The 17,061-nt window shown below is 50.4% G+C and overlaps 1 protein-coding gene across 1 annotated transcript in view; it reads right to left on the reverse strand.

Moving 5' to 3' along the window:
- SHB (SH2 domain containing adaptor protein B) overlaps positions 1-10,790 on the reverse strand; it is a 107,630-nt gene extending 96,840 nt beyond the window's left edge. Inside the window, exons 1-4 of the mRNA XM_021709848.1 lie at positions 10,680-10,790; positions 6,252-6,399; positions 5,722-5,770; positions 4,904-5,067 (exon numbers count right to left, since the gene is read on the reverse strand). Coding sequence (XP_021565523.1) covers positions 4,904-5,067; positions 5,722-5,770; positions 6,252-6,399; positions 10,680-10,790 — 472 coding nt within the window. The remainder of the gene's footprint in view (positions 1-4,903; positions 5,068-5,721; positions 5,771-6,251; positions 6,400-10,679) is intronic.
- Between the last annotated feature and the right edge of the window lie 6,271 nt (positions 10,791-17,061).

Here is a 17,061-nt window from a genome sequence, read left to right on the forward strand (position 1 = left end):
AGAGAAATCAACAACTGCACAGAATACCACATGAAGGACCAAACAGGCCCTTTGTCCCCCACCAACATGTGTAAAGCTTGTGTTACACACTGGACTCACATCAGCATTGCATGCCTATTTTATAATGACACTGCAGCCCTCAATAGGCTAAGCATCCTGATGCCCCAGGCACCCGATCCAGCCTGATCAGGGTCCAGTGCCCTTCCTACTGCATCAGTAGGTCTCCATGTGCCTGGGGACCTTAAGCCTGGGATCAAGACCCAGATTGCTGGCTTAATGGGAGGCTTGGTCTGGGATACCAAACACATAGATGTTGGGATGGGAAGGAAACCCGGAAATGCTATTTTTTCCTCCTTAAATTATATAGAAGGAAATGGAGGCCCAAATGGGAATCTGACCTCGAGAGACTTGGAGTCAAGGCAGATGAAAAGGGGCAATAGGACTGAATAATTAGCACGAGCCACCAAGCTGGCACCGAGAAAAGAAGCTACTCCCTCCTATTTGGAGTTGGTCTCAGGTGCTGCCTTCGTGGGGCTGCTCCTGGGTGACTAACGATGACCACTGTGCTTGAAAGGCAGGTCACAGCGAATCATGGCATCCCCAGGGTTAATGCAGACCTCAGAGGTGGCTTGAGTCAACCACCCATCTGAGACTTAACTACTTTTCATGTCATTGCCCAATGCTGGCTGTCTTGTCTCTGCTTGGATACCTCTAGGGATGGACAGCTGCACATTCAATCAGTGGGTCAAAAAAAAACTCAAAAGGATTATGACTTTTTCAAGCCTCAGATTTACTCGGGCCCATGCAGCAGGAAAAAGGAACGCTTGGACTGGATTGCTAACTTTCCAATTAGGTTCCACAGAGCGGCAGGGTTTAAGGAGCTATCTCTGGATATGGTGCTGAGGCAAGAGGGCAATAGGTTGGAAACTGAGGCCCAGGTAACCTGTAGGCATTTGGGCTCTGAGGTCTGTGAAGAGCTGAGCATCCGTCTTGGGGGCCAGAATATAATTCCTGCAGGTGACACTAAGTAGAGTCTATGGAAAGGGTAAGCTGACACAGGCAGAGTTCAAGGGAGTAAGAGGAGTTTCTGGGGGAAACAGGCACACTTCCCATGCCCTCCATCCCAGTGATGGCCTGCAGAGTGAGGCCTAGTGTTCCCTGTTCACAAAAGTTCCCTACCACCTGCTACCTGGACCCAAGTGAGAGGACAAAACCGTATTAGATCATCACTGCCCAAGTTGGCTATACTGGGGAATGTGAAAGCAGCAGTGTGCCAAGGCCCTGAAGAGAAGGCCCTGCGTGATGTTAAAACAGGGCCTGAGCCGGGCTTGGTGGCTCAGCCTGTAATCCCGCGCCTTTGGGAGGCTGAGGTGAGTGGATTGCCTGAGCCCGCGGGTTTGAGACCCGCCTGGGCAGCCAGACCTCATCTCTACAATAAATCAAAAAGTCAGCCGGGCGTGGTAGTGCATGCCTGTAATTCCGGCTACTCGGAAGGCTGAGGAGGAAGAATCGCCGGAGCCCAGCAGGTTGAGGCTGCGGTGGCCAGAAGCAGCCCCTGCACTCCAGTCTGGGTGACAGAGTGAGACTCCAACTCAAAACAAAACAAAACAAAACAAAAAAACAGGGCCTGAGAGGTCAGTCCCACAGCTTCCTATCTGCTGGGTTGCCTTGGGCTAGGTACTTAACCTCTCTGTGCCTCAGTTTCTCAACTGGTAAAATGGGCCACCTATACGCCAAAGGATAACTGTGAAGATTCAGGAAGAATTAACATCAGGTGCTGTAAACAAGAACTAGAGAACTCCAGTCACCTCCATTGTTGTTATTAACATCGCTGACCTATCACTCCAAACATAGGTAAACACAGAACACAAAACATGCTGTCCAAGGCCAAACAGCCAGCTGAGGCTACTGTTTCACAGGTGGAAACTGAGCACCGCCCCCAGTCACTCAGGTGGCAAGTGGCCATCCCAGATCTGCTAGGCTCTAGCCTGGGCTCCTTCAGCACAAACATGCCATCTTAGGTACAGAGAAGGCACAGCTTTCTTGTCAGCATTATGCTTAAGTACCAAAGACGCTGCCTCATAACTGGAAGTTACATGCACAAATACACATAAAATGTAGCATCATCCAAAAAAAAGGTCACTGTGAAAGGTCAAACTTAACTTTTTCCATGCTGCCCCCACCCCGCTGCTGTCACCAGCACCGTCCTCTCTTCCCCCCACCTTCTCTCCCCTGCAAAGAGTTTCACAGGGACTCAGAGAGCTGCTTGGGGCACTTACGTTCTGATGGCTCACCCCAGCCCATGTTCAGCTCTGCCATCAATCACTGTGATGATGCCATACACAAAGCATTTCGAGTCAAAAGGAGCTGCAGCAAGATCATTACAACCAGAAAACACCCCTTTTAGTCACCTACATTCTTGAAAACAAAAAAATATGGATAAACTTCAACATGGCCTCCAAGCTAAAAGAAAACACAGGGCAGCAAACACTAGAATGCTTCTTTGGAAAGAGAATGCATGAGGTCTTAATGGGCTCCTGGTTAAATCACACTGCCCCGCCTTGGGCCTGGCCTGTGGGGTGTGCCTTCAGTAACAAGCCAAAGTCCCTCAGGTCAGTTCTACCCAGTTCCACAGCTGCTCAACTTTGAGGTCTACAGCGTCACCCAGTCGGAACTCTAGCTCCTTTCTGAAGGTATCAGGCAGAGGCAGACCCTCCAGAAAGTCCAGGTTCCCAGCAGATGCCCCTTCCCTGCTCCCTTCTGCTCAAGTCTGGACCCCTGCAATGACATCCTGTCTATGGCTCGGTGGGACCTCCAGCTCCTGTCCCCATAATACTCTGTACTCCGACAGAGCTACTCACTGCTACTTGTGTGACTCAGGAAAGAAGCTTAGCCCCTCAGTTTTCCTCACCTGTAAAACATGACATCTTGAAAGGGACATCATGAGGCTTAATGAGTGAGCATGGCAAAGTGCCCAGCATGGAACCTGGTCCCTGGCAGGGGTTCCCAGCTGGGGTCGCTTCTGCCATTTTCTCATATGCTGCCCCAGCATCAACACAAACTCTACACTTCCTCTGTACCCCATCCCAAAGTCCTCCCTGAGGACACAGGCTACACTTTGCACTCTGCCACCAACTCACTGTGTATACTTGGGCAAGTCTCTCCCTCCCTAGCCTCAGTTTCCCTATCTGTAAAATGAGGCTGTTCGGTTTAGATGACCTCCAAGATCCCTCACTACCCTGACATTCTGAATATGTCCCAAAGTCACTCCTGTAAGTCTGAGCCAACACCTGCCGAATGCAAGATTGGTCAAGCTGCAGGGGGTACAGGCCACAGTGCCCACTGCAGCCTGAGGACTGGAGCTGGCCCAGGGCTCCTGCAAAGTGGATGTCTCGTCAAGTCCTGTGGGGGTGATTGGAAGTGGCGGCTGGGGTTACTGCTGGGCCTGGACATACACATCCGTGGTGACACCTCACCCAGCCAACCTGCTTCCCTGAGTCACTGGAGGACAGCAGGCTAAGCCTCCCTTGGGACCCCAACCCCAAACACACGCTCAGCTCCCTGCCTCTTGCTGCCCACTGAGGCTGCTTTGTCAGGAAAGATTAAAAAGATGGCAGTGAGTGTGAGGGGTGATCCCCTTCCCCCGAAGTCTGGAAGTCTGGCCCAAGTCCCTCTGCTCAACTACTCCCTGTCTCACCCTTCATAAAGTGGTCAAGCATTCTGGGGGCCACACTGGTGGTCAGAAAATCGCTTTCCATGAGGCAGTAAGTAGCAGAGGCAGAGTCTGGACCCGCACCCAGCTTCTTCAACAGTGGACCTGCATGGTCTTCATAGCTTTATAAGCAGACACTTGACATAGGCCCAGTTGTACACTAAATACTCAGTAAATGCCTTTTCCTTTCCCTTCCTTCTCCTAATTCAAGGGCAATTAGGAGAACGTGCTCAAAGACACGAACATCAAATAAGCAAATAATAAAAGGGCCACGGAAACAGGCATCTGTATCCTCAGTTCCCAGATATACACGACACTAATCCAACAGGCCTCAAAACTGGGGGTGGCTCCACCCTTGTGCACCCTATAGCACGATAGGCCCCTGATCATGTTCCTGCCTTTGTGGGGTGAGAGGGGCCAGCCAGCACAGCTGCTCTGTCTTTGAACCACTCTCTCTAGTCGAGCGAACCCACTCAGAGGGTTTCTCTTCTGCTTGTGACCTTCCTATCACCCTGCCCATGTCTGTCCAAGATAGCAGATGTCTGATAACCATTCACACCTTAAAGATGCTCCAAGCATTATTGTCCCGGGTAAAACAGGCTCCCAGGATGCTGCACACCTGACCACATTCTTCTTGGCCCTGCACAATTGCTTTGACAAGTTTTGTCATCAAGGGCCAACAGGAAAACAGCCATGGAGGAAAGTCTCCATGTTTTTTGTAAACCTGCCATATAGACCAAGGATCCTTTATGCTGCTTTCAGCCCCAAAACAAAGATTTCTGGGTACATGACCAGGAACAATTTTGTCCTGACTAATAATCTGGTCTACCCTTTCCACTAGGCCTTAAAGCAAGGTGATCCAGGCTGTTTCTCTTTTTGCCCTGGCAGCTAGGATGCTCCAAGTGATGTTTTATGTCTCAAATGCCGTATCTTTCTTCAGTCAGAAATTTCTGATAAAACCCCCTTCCACCTTTTACTTCCTCTGTGTTTGGCTGTCTGTGTTACTCTTGTACCTAGACTGATACTGGTGAAACATGACTTGGTAAACTGGGGGAAAATTTAATACAGCATTGCCCCCCAGCCACCACTGTGATGCACAAACCACCCTCCCACTGAGGTTGACTGGGGACTGCCTGGAGTGTCCTTGCTCCCTCTCTACCTCTGCTGAGTCACCAGCTGCAACCTGCTTACCTGTCATGATCCTCTGGGCCTCGTAGGGCTCCATGTAGCCAGCACTCTCCCCCTTTCCCACTTTGCTCTTGAGATCATTCTTGGCATCAAAAGGATCCGAGTAATCATCAGCGATGGTCACCTGCAGGGAGGAAGATGGCGGATGTGAGCCACCTTTGGCTTTTCTGTTTCACTTCCCTTCACAGCCAGTTTTCAGAGAGGCAGGGGGAGGGCAGGAACCAGAGCTGGGGCTTGGACCCAGGAAGCGCCACGTCTCCTAAGAGGAATCAATAGGACCCAGGTTGGCAGGGCTTCGCTGCGAGGGAGGGCCCTCTCAGTTGTGCACGTGGCCTGGCCCACTGCAGGCATGGTGTGGTGAGAATAAAGGGCGTCTGGGTAGAGGTAACAACACCCATGGGGCACAGAGGCAAGAACCTGGAGGGTGTCTTCAGGGAATACGAGTTGTTTAGCTCAATGGAATGAAGGTGGAGGAAAAGTTGGAAATGAGTTCGCAGAAAGCCCAGAAATGCTGACGTGCCCTCAAGCTGGCTGAGGCACCAATGAGTTTGTCCAGAGACAATTAGCTTGGCGTTCCATTTCCCCAAACCTGGAACACCACCATGCTGTGGGTAATCAGACAACAATCTGGTGAGATCAACGCACTATAAAGATCACTGTGGTCCCAGACGGGCCAAATGTTAACAGAAAACACAAAAGCAGCTCAGAGATGAACACACAGATTAGAAGACCCTTCTGTAACACAGCAGAAAACTAAAGTGGGGAGGTGGGGCAAGGGCTTGACTGGATCCTCCTCCCAGGGCCCTCTCTGGTCTCCTCACTTGTCTATATTCCAGAACTCAGTCCTGGGTTTCTCCCCAGAGAAAAGTTCTACAAGGAACAAAGAGTGAGTCACCTGGGGGCGGGAGACTCCCATGAGACTGTGAGTATCAGGGACTCTAATACTTCAGAGACAAAGTTGCACGTTTTCCCTGGAGAAGGATAAATATTCTTGGTTAGAGGCTACAAGTACACAAGCCAAATGTACCCTCCAGTTCTTACTTACTAACCTTTATGAGGGGACAGAACCCACCAAACCTGCACTCCTATCTACCATGTACCCTAGCTTCACCACAAGCCTGCCCTGGGACTCCCCTCCTGTCCTCTTTGGTCACACATCTGGCAAAGGCCAAGTCTTCAGCATCCCAGCCAGGGCCACCCAGCTGCCTCTCTTGGGAGGGGGCAGGTTGGTGTTTCTCAACCCTTGGGGTTACATGAATTGTTATTTAAATTGTGGATTTAATTAGAAACCACAGGAGCCCCCTCTCTCTCCCAGTTCCTGGAATGTAAGGCATTTGAGGGGCCTGCAAACCCAGGGGAAGGGAAAATCCCTCTTTGTCTGCCTGGTAAATGGCAGCTTGTGGCAGTCGCCCTGGCAGAATGAGAGAGTGACCGCCAGCTGCCCGGAATGTGATGCCCGGGGAGGGGCAGCAGGCGACAGCTCGGTCCCTGGCGCGTGGCTGGGGGCCAAAGGGAGGTATAGCATGCAGCGGTCATGCTCCCCAATGAGAGAGGCTTATCAGTAAAGCCCCCAAGCCCAGAGCACCCAGCACCGAGGCATCTGCGGTCCATGCAGCCCCTACTCTGCTGCTTCCTCCGCGGCCTTGGGTCAGGCTCTCAGTCCCAGTGGGGTCTGCTTCCAGATGCTGACATTGTAATGGCAGCCTTTCTGGAGACTCACTGAGCTCAAATGACACCAGGCCGAGGAAAGAAGGGGGTGAGAGAGAGCTAGGCCTTGCAATGTCTTTCATTTGATATTTCTACTCTACCATTTGCAGAACACATTAGAGAGAAAATTATAGACGGTGAACCACTGTCAAACAGAACGGTTCAGACGCTGGTCAGGTGCAGGGATTTTGTGTCTCAGAGTTCAAGGGGCCAGACATCCAAATGGAGAAAATGATGTAGTTGCTATGGATGACATCTAATCTCATTTCTCTCTTCCCAGACTTCCTTGCCGACTCTCCTCAACACAAACATCCTCAATCTATTCTGCAGTGAGAAAGGGAAAACTTATTTCCCCAAGAAAACAACATCATTTTTGGGGATTTGCTGAAGAGGGAGAGTGGGGCTGTAGTCTCCATAGTAATCTAGAAATGGGCATTCTAGCCCCTCTCGGAAGCGTTCTGCAGTTTGCAAACATTGAGACTTGCAGGATATAAACCAAATCTTTGTTCGCTCTGGGACGGGAGCTCTGGGAAACCTGTGATTCAGCAGGCGTTATCTATATTTTCTAATTAAAATGAGATCTGAGCTCAGGCTGTCACGGGGTGAGCTGCCTGCCCTGCTTACTTCCGTTTCAATAAGAATTTACAAATCCCCAAACCAGGAAAAGCTCCTGGTCTCTGCTGACATATGGTTCCAGTTATACCTGCTGACAGTTGAAAATATTTCTGTTAAAAAAAAAAGTTTAGAATTCTGTTAGTTTAAGAAGCAAATTGGATGGTTCCTAAAATATACATTTAATCAATTTGCTTTCATACTTCAAAGTGAGGTTGGTGGAGCAGGGCATGTGAGGCTTGAGCAACCTGAAGCTCAGCAAACACCACACTGAACTGTCTGACCTTACACAGACTCATGTCCTAGTTCTAGGAATCAAAATTTAACCAGGTGTTAGGGGACTTGAGCAGGCAGTCAACCAGAGCTCCATGTGAAATGCTAAAGGCAGCCAGGCTCAGTGGCTCAGCCTGTAATCCCGTGCCCTGGGAGGCCAAGGTGAGTGAATTGCCCGAGCCTGAGGGTTCGAGACCCACCTGGGCAACTTGGCAAGACCTCATCTCTACAATAAATCAAAAAACTTAACCGGGCATGGTAGCACACGCCTGTAGTTCCAGCTACTTGGAAGGCTGAGGTGGAAGGATCACTGGAGCCTGGCAGGTTGAGGGTGCGGTGGCCGGGAGCATGCCACTGCACTTCAGTCTGGGCAACAGAGTGAGACTCCAACTCAAAAAAAAAAAAAAAAAAAAAAAAATGCTAAAGGCCCCAGCCACCAGGACTGGGCAGTGTGACCACTGTCCAAGCTGCCAGGGGCTCACTGCAGGTCCAGATGGCCAGGCAGGAGGTTGGTGTGAAAGGTGCTGCTCTTTTGACTTAAAAGAAAGGGACTGAGTTTTCTCCAGATGTGGCTTGGATTCCTGCAGGATTGATTTTGGTTTTGTTTTAAAATGTCCCAGTTTCTAAGGCCATACTACCCTAACAGGCCCCCAATCTCGTCTAAAATGCCCTAGTTAGTGGACAAGTCCTACAAATCGAACTCAACAGTTCAACCAAAAGGGAGCCAGCCTGGATTTCTCTGCGGGCACAGGAGCAGCTTTCCTTTGATTCTGGTCTCAGGTTGGCAGAGACCTGGCAGCCACACGAGGCAGAGACCTGGCAGCCACACGAGGCAGAGCAGAGGTGGGAACCCTCCACTTCACTAAGGCGCTGGGTGGCAGCACAAAGAAAGGTTGAGGGTGTGCAGCTGCCTCATCAGTGGGCCACAACATCTTTCACTCTCTGCCTCCCAGGATGGGCGCTAAGCCCCAGATAGCGACCTTTCTTGCTTGCAAACAAAACTACAGACCCTAGGTCTGCCCAAATTCCCTCAAGGACTTCTGGAGGCTCATAAAGCAGCAAAGCCTGTCGTCCTCCGGCCTCCTCTCACCTAGTCACAGTCACCTGGCAAGCCAGCAACAACCTCAGAGCGGGCTGCCTTTCTGGATGCAAAGGCTGCTGGGTGGGGCTCAATCCCTTCCAGCAGTCTGAGGTCCTGGTGCTTTATCTTAGGGTCTTGCTTTGTGATAGGAAGCAGTCTGCAGCTGTTCATTCCCAAAGGGAAGTACTAGAGGAAGGTGGGTGTTGCCACTTGGCCACACTTTCACATACACCAGGGAGAGTTTTAGTTGCTTTTGTGAGACAGCTGCACTTGTTTGGAGAACTCTCTACACGCTCTCATGGAAATGTGTGAGGGGGATCCCATAAAACTAGAAATATCTTTTGGAGGGTGGGCCCCTTGTATACCAGCTAGTGTTGTTGTGAGAGGCTGCGTTTGGCTTCAGTGAATTTTTTGGTAGAGATTCTTTCAACGTGCTTGCCCATTTCATGATGGGTGGTTTACAAGTGCACCTGCCCACACTGTGCTGAGTGTTCAGGTTCTGACCAAAAACGGCATGACCCCTATGCCCCACCCTCCCTATTCAACTGATCTCCCCCTAAGTGACTTTTTTTTGGTTTCTGCCGATTAAAAAAATCCTCAAAGGGAAACATTTTGCCGATGTGAAAGAGGTAAAACAAAAAACGGCAGAAGCACTAAAAGGCATCAAAATGGATGAGTTCAGAAACCGTTTTGAGCAGTGGAAAAAGCACCTCAAGTGTATTTCATAAAACAGAGTACTTTCAAGGCGACTGAAGTTTAAACAGGTAGAAACGTACAACTTTTTATAAATTCTGGTTTTGAAGGGGGTCTCCCCTCATACACTGGCACAAGTACAGCCACTTTCAAGGGTAACTTTTGTCAGAATCTGTTAAAATCCCCAAATACACTTAGTTTGACCAGTCATTTTACCTGTTAGTATTTATTCCTGAATGCGCACTGAAGCGAGAACGAGACACCACAAACAACTGCTGTATCCACCAATGAGGGAACTGTTAAACAAACCATGCTATTTTCATACTATGTGATAGGAGGCAATAAATTTAAATGAAACACACACACACACACACACAGTTGCTAGGAGCTAGAACAGTTCTCTAAAACATAGCTCCGAATGTAAAGAAAGCCCGTTGTAGAATGATACCTACTCATTTTAAAGACACACAAAACCCCCAAAGAAACAGAAACTTGTATCTCTATTATTTAAAAGGAAAGGTCTTGGGAGATGTACACTCCAAACTGTCCCCTCTTCTGAGAGTCTTATGGGAAGAAAGGGGATTGGGGTAGTTAGGGAGAGTCAAGAGACTTAATTCTTGGTAATGGTAAAAGATTTTCAAACAAAGAGAACCTGGTTGTGTAGTAAATGCAAAACTTTTAAATCACTCCTCTTCTCCAGGCTATTTTTGGTACAGCAGACAAACTGTTTCCCAAACTTGCCCGAAGATAGGAACTGCCTGGAACTCTTGTTAAGAAAACAAATTCCTAGCCCCAATAATCTGTATATTTAACAAGCAACCCAGGTGATCCTTATCAAGGAGGTTTGGGGAAATAATAAGTGAGAGCAAGGCCCCTTTCCCACCAGTCTACAGGCAACCCTGTACTACCTTGGAATCTCATTTTTCTCAGAGATTTCTAGTCCTATTCTCTAAAGTGAAGCAAGACTTCTGTGTTAACTGCAGCTCTCTGGCTTTCTTCCCTGGGGGTCAGCTGAAGTAAGAGAGAACCTAACATGCTTCTGTCCATCTCCTGGACAGAATCTACTGGAACCCTCTGTGCAATCCTGTGGGCTGACTCCAGATTGAGCAACTGGGCTTGTATGGGGGAAAGGGCAACAGGGGTCCTGGCCCTGGGGTGTGCAAGGCTCTCTGTTTTAAATCACAGGCGCTTTCAGGCTATGGCTATGTTGCTCTCAGAAAACTTGCTCCAGGAAGATCATCCAGCTTTGGGAAAGGCTGGTGGCACTACCAAGAGGAGCCAACTGCAGAAATGCATGAGGCGTCCTTGCTGAAATCGTTCAAACCTGCTAAAAAACTAGAGATGAGAGAGGCAGAGCAACTGCTGTCTTCTAGGAGTGGGTGGCCCACACTGTGCCTACCACGCCATGGTCACCTCCACGTGTCCTGCTGTCCATGGGAACTGGCAGTTCAGCCATGAGCTGCACTGTTCTCTGCTCCCCAGAGGTGAGCGCCACATGAGGCACTGGATGTTTGCCAGGCCCATGATTTCCTTCTGCTCTACTCCAAAGCAAGCCACATGTGAACACACTTGTGAATGTTCTCAGTGGTCCCAGTCGGACCATTTTCCCATTGATTCACCATTACAACTACATGAATCTCCTTAACAGTCTTGGCGTCATGAATCTCTTCGGGAATCTGATAACTGATGAAGCTATGGCTTCCCCTCATCATATTTATATACACCCACGGAGTGGTGGTTACATCCAGGAAGGTCATAAACCCAAGGTTAAGACTGAGTCCCCCTGCCTAGAGGCACTGTAATGAACAGTGAAGACGAGACACACATACTCTGCCTAAGCAAGGCAGCAGGTGCCCAACCATGATGGGCTGACTCCATTGTAATTCAACACTCATTATTCACCTGGCTAAAATATGGTGTGGCGCGTGACACAGGACTGCCATGTGGCTGTGCAGAGGGTACTGCCGAGAGAATGATGGACGGGGCTCTTTGTCTTGACTTGCCCTGGCCCTCTCCCCCACTCTGGGGGTCAGGAGGGCTCTCCGAAGGTGAGCAAATAGCATTTTGGGGCATGAGTGGCAGCAGTAGCCGAAGTGCCTCTGTCCTCATCAGAGGGCTGGGCAGGCCTGAGTACCAGTCTTCCTTTGGGACCCACTGTGACACATGCCCTGGTAGGCCTGAAGTCCATAGGATGGAGGATCCGTTGCCATGCCAACAAAGAGATGACATCAAAGAAAAAGGGATTTGGGGGTCTGGAGAGGGCTTCAGATAACTAGGAGGCTGCTCGGAGAAGAGGCAGCAGACAGATGTTCTGCACAGACTCAGAAGCTGTACAGAGGCGAGCTAGATGATTCAGGAAGGACATCTGACAGCCAACAAAGGGACCTCCTGTCTGCAAAAGGGAGCTGCTTGGATTGTCCAAGCAGAGGCTCTAAAACGGGCTTGTGCCTTGGGTAGATGGTAGCTAACTGGATACCACTCTCACGGTTTTCTTAGTGCAGAGCCTAGACTCAACTTGGGCAAAGGGGTCTGAACTGACTCACGGCAGAACCCTAGTTTTAGGGACTGCCTAGGTGGGTGGCTATTTGCAGAAGACCCACTATGGCCGAGGCAGACAGCATTTCCAAAGCCCCAAGGCTGACCAGCGGCAGCTGGGCTGCAGCAGCTGCCTGGGGCTATGTAAATACATAGAAAGGCAGGTGGCACTGCAGAAAGGACACGGCCAAGCAGGGATAGTTCAGGCAAGTAGAGCTCTGAACTGGCTCTGCTGCACCCTTGTTGGGTATCTCGAGCAACCTGCTTTATCCTCTTGAGCTTCGGCAGTTCGCCTATGAACAGGGGCAGAGCAGTCTGCCTTCTCAGCTTCACATAAACGTTGTAAGAAGCAAATAACGAGACTATCTGAGGATGTGTCAGTCGTTTGTTAAAAAACAAAAAAGGCTCTGTCCTTGTTACAGAGCAGGTGGCACCTCCTGGGTGCCCAAGACGGAGGCAGGTGCTTGTGAGGGGCAAAAGCACCTTAAGACAGGATCTCTGCCCACAAGAAACTGGCAATCTAGTGGCGAAGACAAGACAAAGACATGGGAAGAAACCCCCCCACCAAGACCCCAGTGGTTACCAGGGGAAATGGCTGCAATTAAGCATGGCGACAGCTGTCATATTTCTCAACCACAAAGAGAAAAATGTTTGTGAACAATCCTTTTTCCCCCTTCCATGTTTTGGGTCAGAAGCACCCCCTAGTTGGGCATCCAGCCAAGTGGTTAACAAAGATCTTGGGACCCTCACAGCACCCCTGCCCATGTGTTGGGAGACATCAGTGTGCTGTCTGCAGTGTTCAGGGATCTGAGGGGTCCATAGAGCTGGTCAGTAACACCAAAAAAGGCTAAGGGCACACCCCCCACGGGCATGCAAGCACGCACCCCCTGCTCACCTCCCTCTCCTCAGTTTCGACCATCATAGACCAACTCTCCTTACAGGCACACCAATAAATCATTGCTGACATGGTAAGGAAATTAATTTGGGGAAGATTAATTAGCTACATTCACACGCTCAGCCATAACTGCCGGAAATCAGAGGGAGGGGAGAGTGCTTTTGCACCCTGATTTAGAAGTGGCTCCCTTTCTTCCTTCTAACGTAAAACTCAGCATGCAGAGTCACCTTGAGGTTCTTAGCCCTCTCTTGCCTGCACGAAGCCCCGCCAACGGCTCTGCCCACACACCTCCAGGGGCAGGGAGCTCAAGACTTGGAAACACAGTCTTCTGGGACAGTCATTACTACTGAGTGGTCTTTCGTGTGTTGAGCAGAAATCTGCCTCTCAGCAGCTGCCATTCACTTCTTTGCACAGATCTATGGTGTTCTATCCTAAATGCTCTTTTATAGACCTGCCACATGTCAGGAGGCCAGGGGGGTTTAAAGTGGTCACCACTGGTCTTTCCAGTCTTGCCCCTCCCATGGCCACAGCTGCTTGCCTAGACACCTGCAGGCTCCAACTTGTTAGGAAAAATGTATTCCAAATTACAGCCTCTGTCAGTTCCTCTCAGCCCTGCTTGCTCAGCCTCCCTCCCTCCCTCCCTCCCTCCTTCTCACACACACATGGCCCACTGTCTTTCAGTTTAACCCCCTTGGAGTAGGCTGTGGGTCCTGGATAGGAGCAGCTGGAACAGAGCCCGGCCCAGCCCTCTATTTACCCCAAAACCCTGCTGTCAAGTGGTAGGGACAGGCTTTTCAGCATCTTTCAAGCAGTGGGAGGTTCTATTTTGAACCCAGAAACATCTCAACCTAGAATTTCTTAGCTGCTTTCAGCTAGGGCCTATGGACAGAAGATTCAGTACATCCCTGCCGAGGACAGAAACACCCAAGAGGGGTCTACAGTCACTATTAGAAGGACCACTGGGAGATGGTCTATTTCACTGGGTCTCGAACTCGTGTGTGTGCGTGATTTGTGCAAAGGAAACCTCACATGGAACCCCAATGTGTACCACTGAAGAAAGTAGTGTGAAAACGAATCCATAGGTAACTAAGCCCATGTTTCCTAATTTTGGTCTATACTACTTCTGCAGTACCTATACAGTTACCTAATTTTTCTCTTAAAGTCGCCCTGAAATATTTCAGAGAATATCCACCACAACTACTCCCCAGGAAGAGTCCCTTAGCTCCTCATACAAAGATCACCACCCATTGCTGCAGACACCTCTGGGGAGGGGCAGGTTAAGCTGGGTCTCCGTGGGGCTACTAACTGAGCCTTCCATCATTCTCCTCTGAGTTCTAACGCAGCTCTGCTCAGCTCTCCTGTAAAACTCATCAACCTTGGCCTACCTTCCCAACAGTCCTTCCCCTCAGCCATTGAACTCAAGGGAATACAAGTACTCCTCTAGTAGGGCCACTGCCTAGAAAATGCCCTCAAACCAGCCCCGGTCACAAAGAGTAAGAAAATGAAAGATAAGAAAGACTATTTTTCTTTCTCCTGCAGGGCAGAGGGGCTAGAAGGGTAACGGGAATGTACTGGTCAAGAGCAGGGTCACAGGTACTGGATGGTTCCACAAGTCATTCAGCCCTCTGTCGTCAGCTTTCCCATTTATAAAATGAGGATGGGGTGAGGCCTACCTGAGCTAATGCACATGGTATACTCAGAGCTGGGCCAAACACAGCACGTGCCCAGTATCAGGTGTGATTACCATCACCCAACACAAGATCCAATCTACGGAGTCCCTCGTCTGACAGAGGAGGAAACCAAGGGTCTTGCCAAGGTCTCCAGACCCCATCCCATGATGAGGAGCCACTAAGTTTCCGAACAGACAGGTGACACAGCAGAACACTCATCAACAGGTGACAAAACTGGACTGCCACCAAATCCCAGCCTTGAGAAGCCCTAAGTCATTTGTTGACCTATGTATTTATAGCCTGCCTGCTTCCAAAACTGGTGTTAGACAGCTTAATTCGAGGCATTTTTCCATTCTTGATAGGCACGGCCTATCCGTCTGCTGTTCCCTTCCCAAGAGCGAATCAGGAATGCCCGTGAGGCTTTCTCACGGTAACATAAGGCTCTGTACAGTAAGAACAACTTGCAGTGTGCTCACAGGAAAAGTATGCAAAGCAAAACAGCAGAGCCCAGGAGCCAAAGGCCCTTCCTGTGCAATATGGTACCTTTCAAAGCCAGGCATCCGAACCCCAGCCAGGACCCGGGAGTAAGCAGAAGTCACCGGGTGCAGCTTCCTCCTCCAGAGTGTGTATTCTGTGCTCGGAGCAGAGATTAAAGTGGAGGAAGAGCTCAGGCCTGGACCAGCACACACAATCTGACCAGCACAGAGGCGCAGGAACCCAAGCTAAGTAAAGGGCCATTTCTCCCCAAATGAGGCCCATTAGGATGACTCATGCAAGTTTCCCACAGGGGAGCTGAAAGGCAGGCTGGGGCACCTTTAAGACACAGCAGCACTGAACAGCTGCTCTCCTCAAGAGTCACTTTCTTTTTACTGAGGACGGTCAGCACTGGCCACAATTACCAGCACAAAATTTGACAGCTCCCAATTACATTCAGCTTAATACTGGGTGCTCAGTAAATGTTGATTCACTTTTTAAGACAATGCTGGTCGGCCAGGCTCAGTGGCTCAGTCTTTAATCCCAGCACTTTGGGAGGCCGAGGCGAGTGGATTGCCTGAGCCCGTGGGTTCGAGACCACCCCGGGCAACTTGGTGAGACCTCATCTCTACAATAAGTCAAAAGTTAGCTGGGCATGGTAGTGCGCATCTGTAGTTCCAGCTATTTGGAAGGTTGAGGTGGAAGGATCGCCAGAGCCCAGCAGGTCGACATTGGGGTGGTTGTTAGTATGCCACTGCACTCCAGCCTGGGCGACAAGAGTGAAACTTCAACTCAAAAAAAAAAAACAAAACTGTCTTCTCATGTCCTCCAGTAACCAGGCCTGGATGATCTGGTTTTCTTTCTCACACACAATCATTTAGGCTAAGACACCATCCTTGAGCCCCCCAGTGCTGTGCCTCACATGTACTCTGTACTTTCTAATGTGCAGGAAAGCTCCTGTGGATGGAGCTTTGTGATGTCAAGCACGTCTGTGATAGTGGCAAACACTGTTCGATCCTCTTACCGCATGCCTACATGTGCCAGGGGATGGGCTCTGTGCTGGGAACACCGAGGGGAGGAAAGGCAGGCTTACGCCCCCTGCTCTTGTGGAGCTTCCAGGCCCCCAGGGAAGATGGTCATTCATCAGATCACCTCCTCAGGGAGAGCTGGCATGTCAGGCAGCAGGAGTAAATGCATGGGTGAAGGCCCCTTCATACCCACCCTGAACCACAGCTCTCTGTAGGCCTGTCCTGCTTCCACTCTACCTGGGAAGGCAAGTTCTGGGGCCCATTTCCCTTTTTATCACAACATAGCACCTGGTGCACAGCAGGGCCCCAGCAAGGTGCCAGGGGCAGGATGGGCCTTCAGGGTGGTACTGGATCCTGAGCCCTGAGCCTCAGTGCTTCCAGGCGTCTCACCAGCGGTGGGGCTTTGGGCTTGTCTCCTGTGTTCTCTAAGCCCGAGCTCTCTCACTTTCGCTGGGAAAACTTTCTCCTCTGGTACAGGGGAGACTAGGTCAATGAACTATGGAGCCACATAATGCCTGGCACATTATGTTGGCATGGGCAGGGCACAAAGCCACTGAAGAACATAGAAAGGGTGCTGTTCTCACCCCACTAGAAGCCACAGGCCACAAGCCTCAGTCTGGGTTTCCCAGACATAGAGCCTAATGCAGGGACTCTGGTGTAAGTGGTTGATTTGGGAGGAGACATTTGGGGGAGGGTTGAGAGAAGAAGGCTGTGTTACAAAGCCATCCACCAAGGTGGGCAACTGGAGCTTGATCTGATGGGAAAACTCTGAAGAACCATGTACAACTCACCCTTCAGAATGACCTTACCAAGGGCAAGGGAGATGGGGGATGTCAGGCACCAGCTCCCGGGAGTTCCTGGTGGAGGCGGCTCCCACTGCAGCCTCCACATCTGTGTGGGCAGAGTGGCCGTCTCCATTTCTAGGTTCTGGAAAAAGCCCTTGGGCACAGAGATGCGGATCCGAGCCAGCTGGAGGACGCCAGACTAGTGAGGCAGGAGGGACAGGGTGGGGCCCTGACAGCATCTGCTGCCCTGGGCGAGAAGAGCCTTCTGGAGAGGGCTGGAGGTGAGCAAAGAGGTTCCTTCTGGTACATTTACTCCAACTGAAGCAACTGCAGACCACCCAGGGCTCCTGTCTGCCTGGTCCCTACTCTGGATATCCATGCCATCTCCCTCCCAGGGTTTGGAGCAGA

The sequence above is a fragment of the Carlito syrichta genome, unplaced genomic scaffold (genome assembly GCF_000164805.1).
Source record: "Carlito syrichta isolate Samal-C Ts95f unplaced genomic scaffold, Tarsius_syrichta-2.0.1 Scaffold287507, whole genome shotgun sequence".
NCBI lineage: Eukaryota > Metazoa > Chordata > Mammalia > Primates > Tarsiidae > Carlito > Carlito syrichta.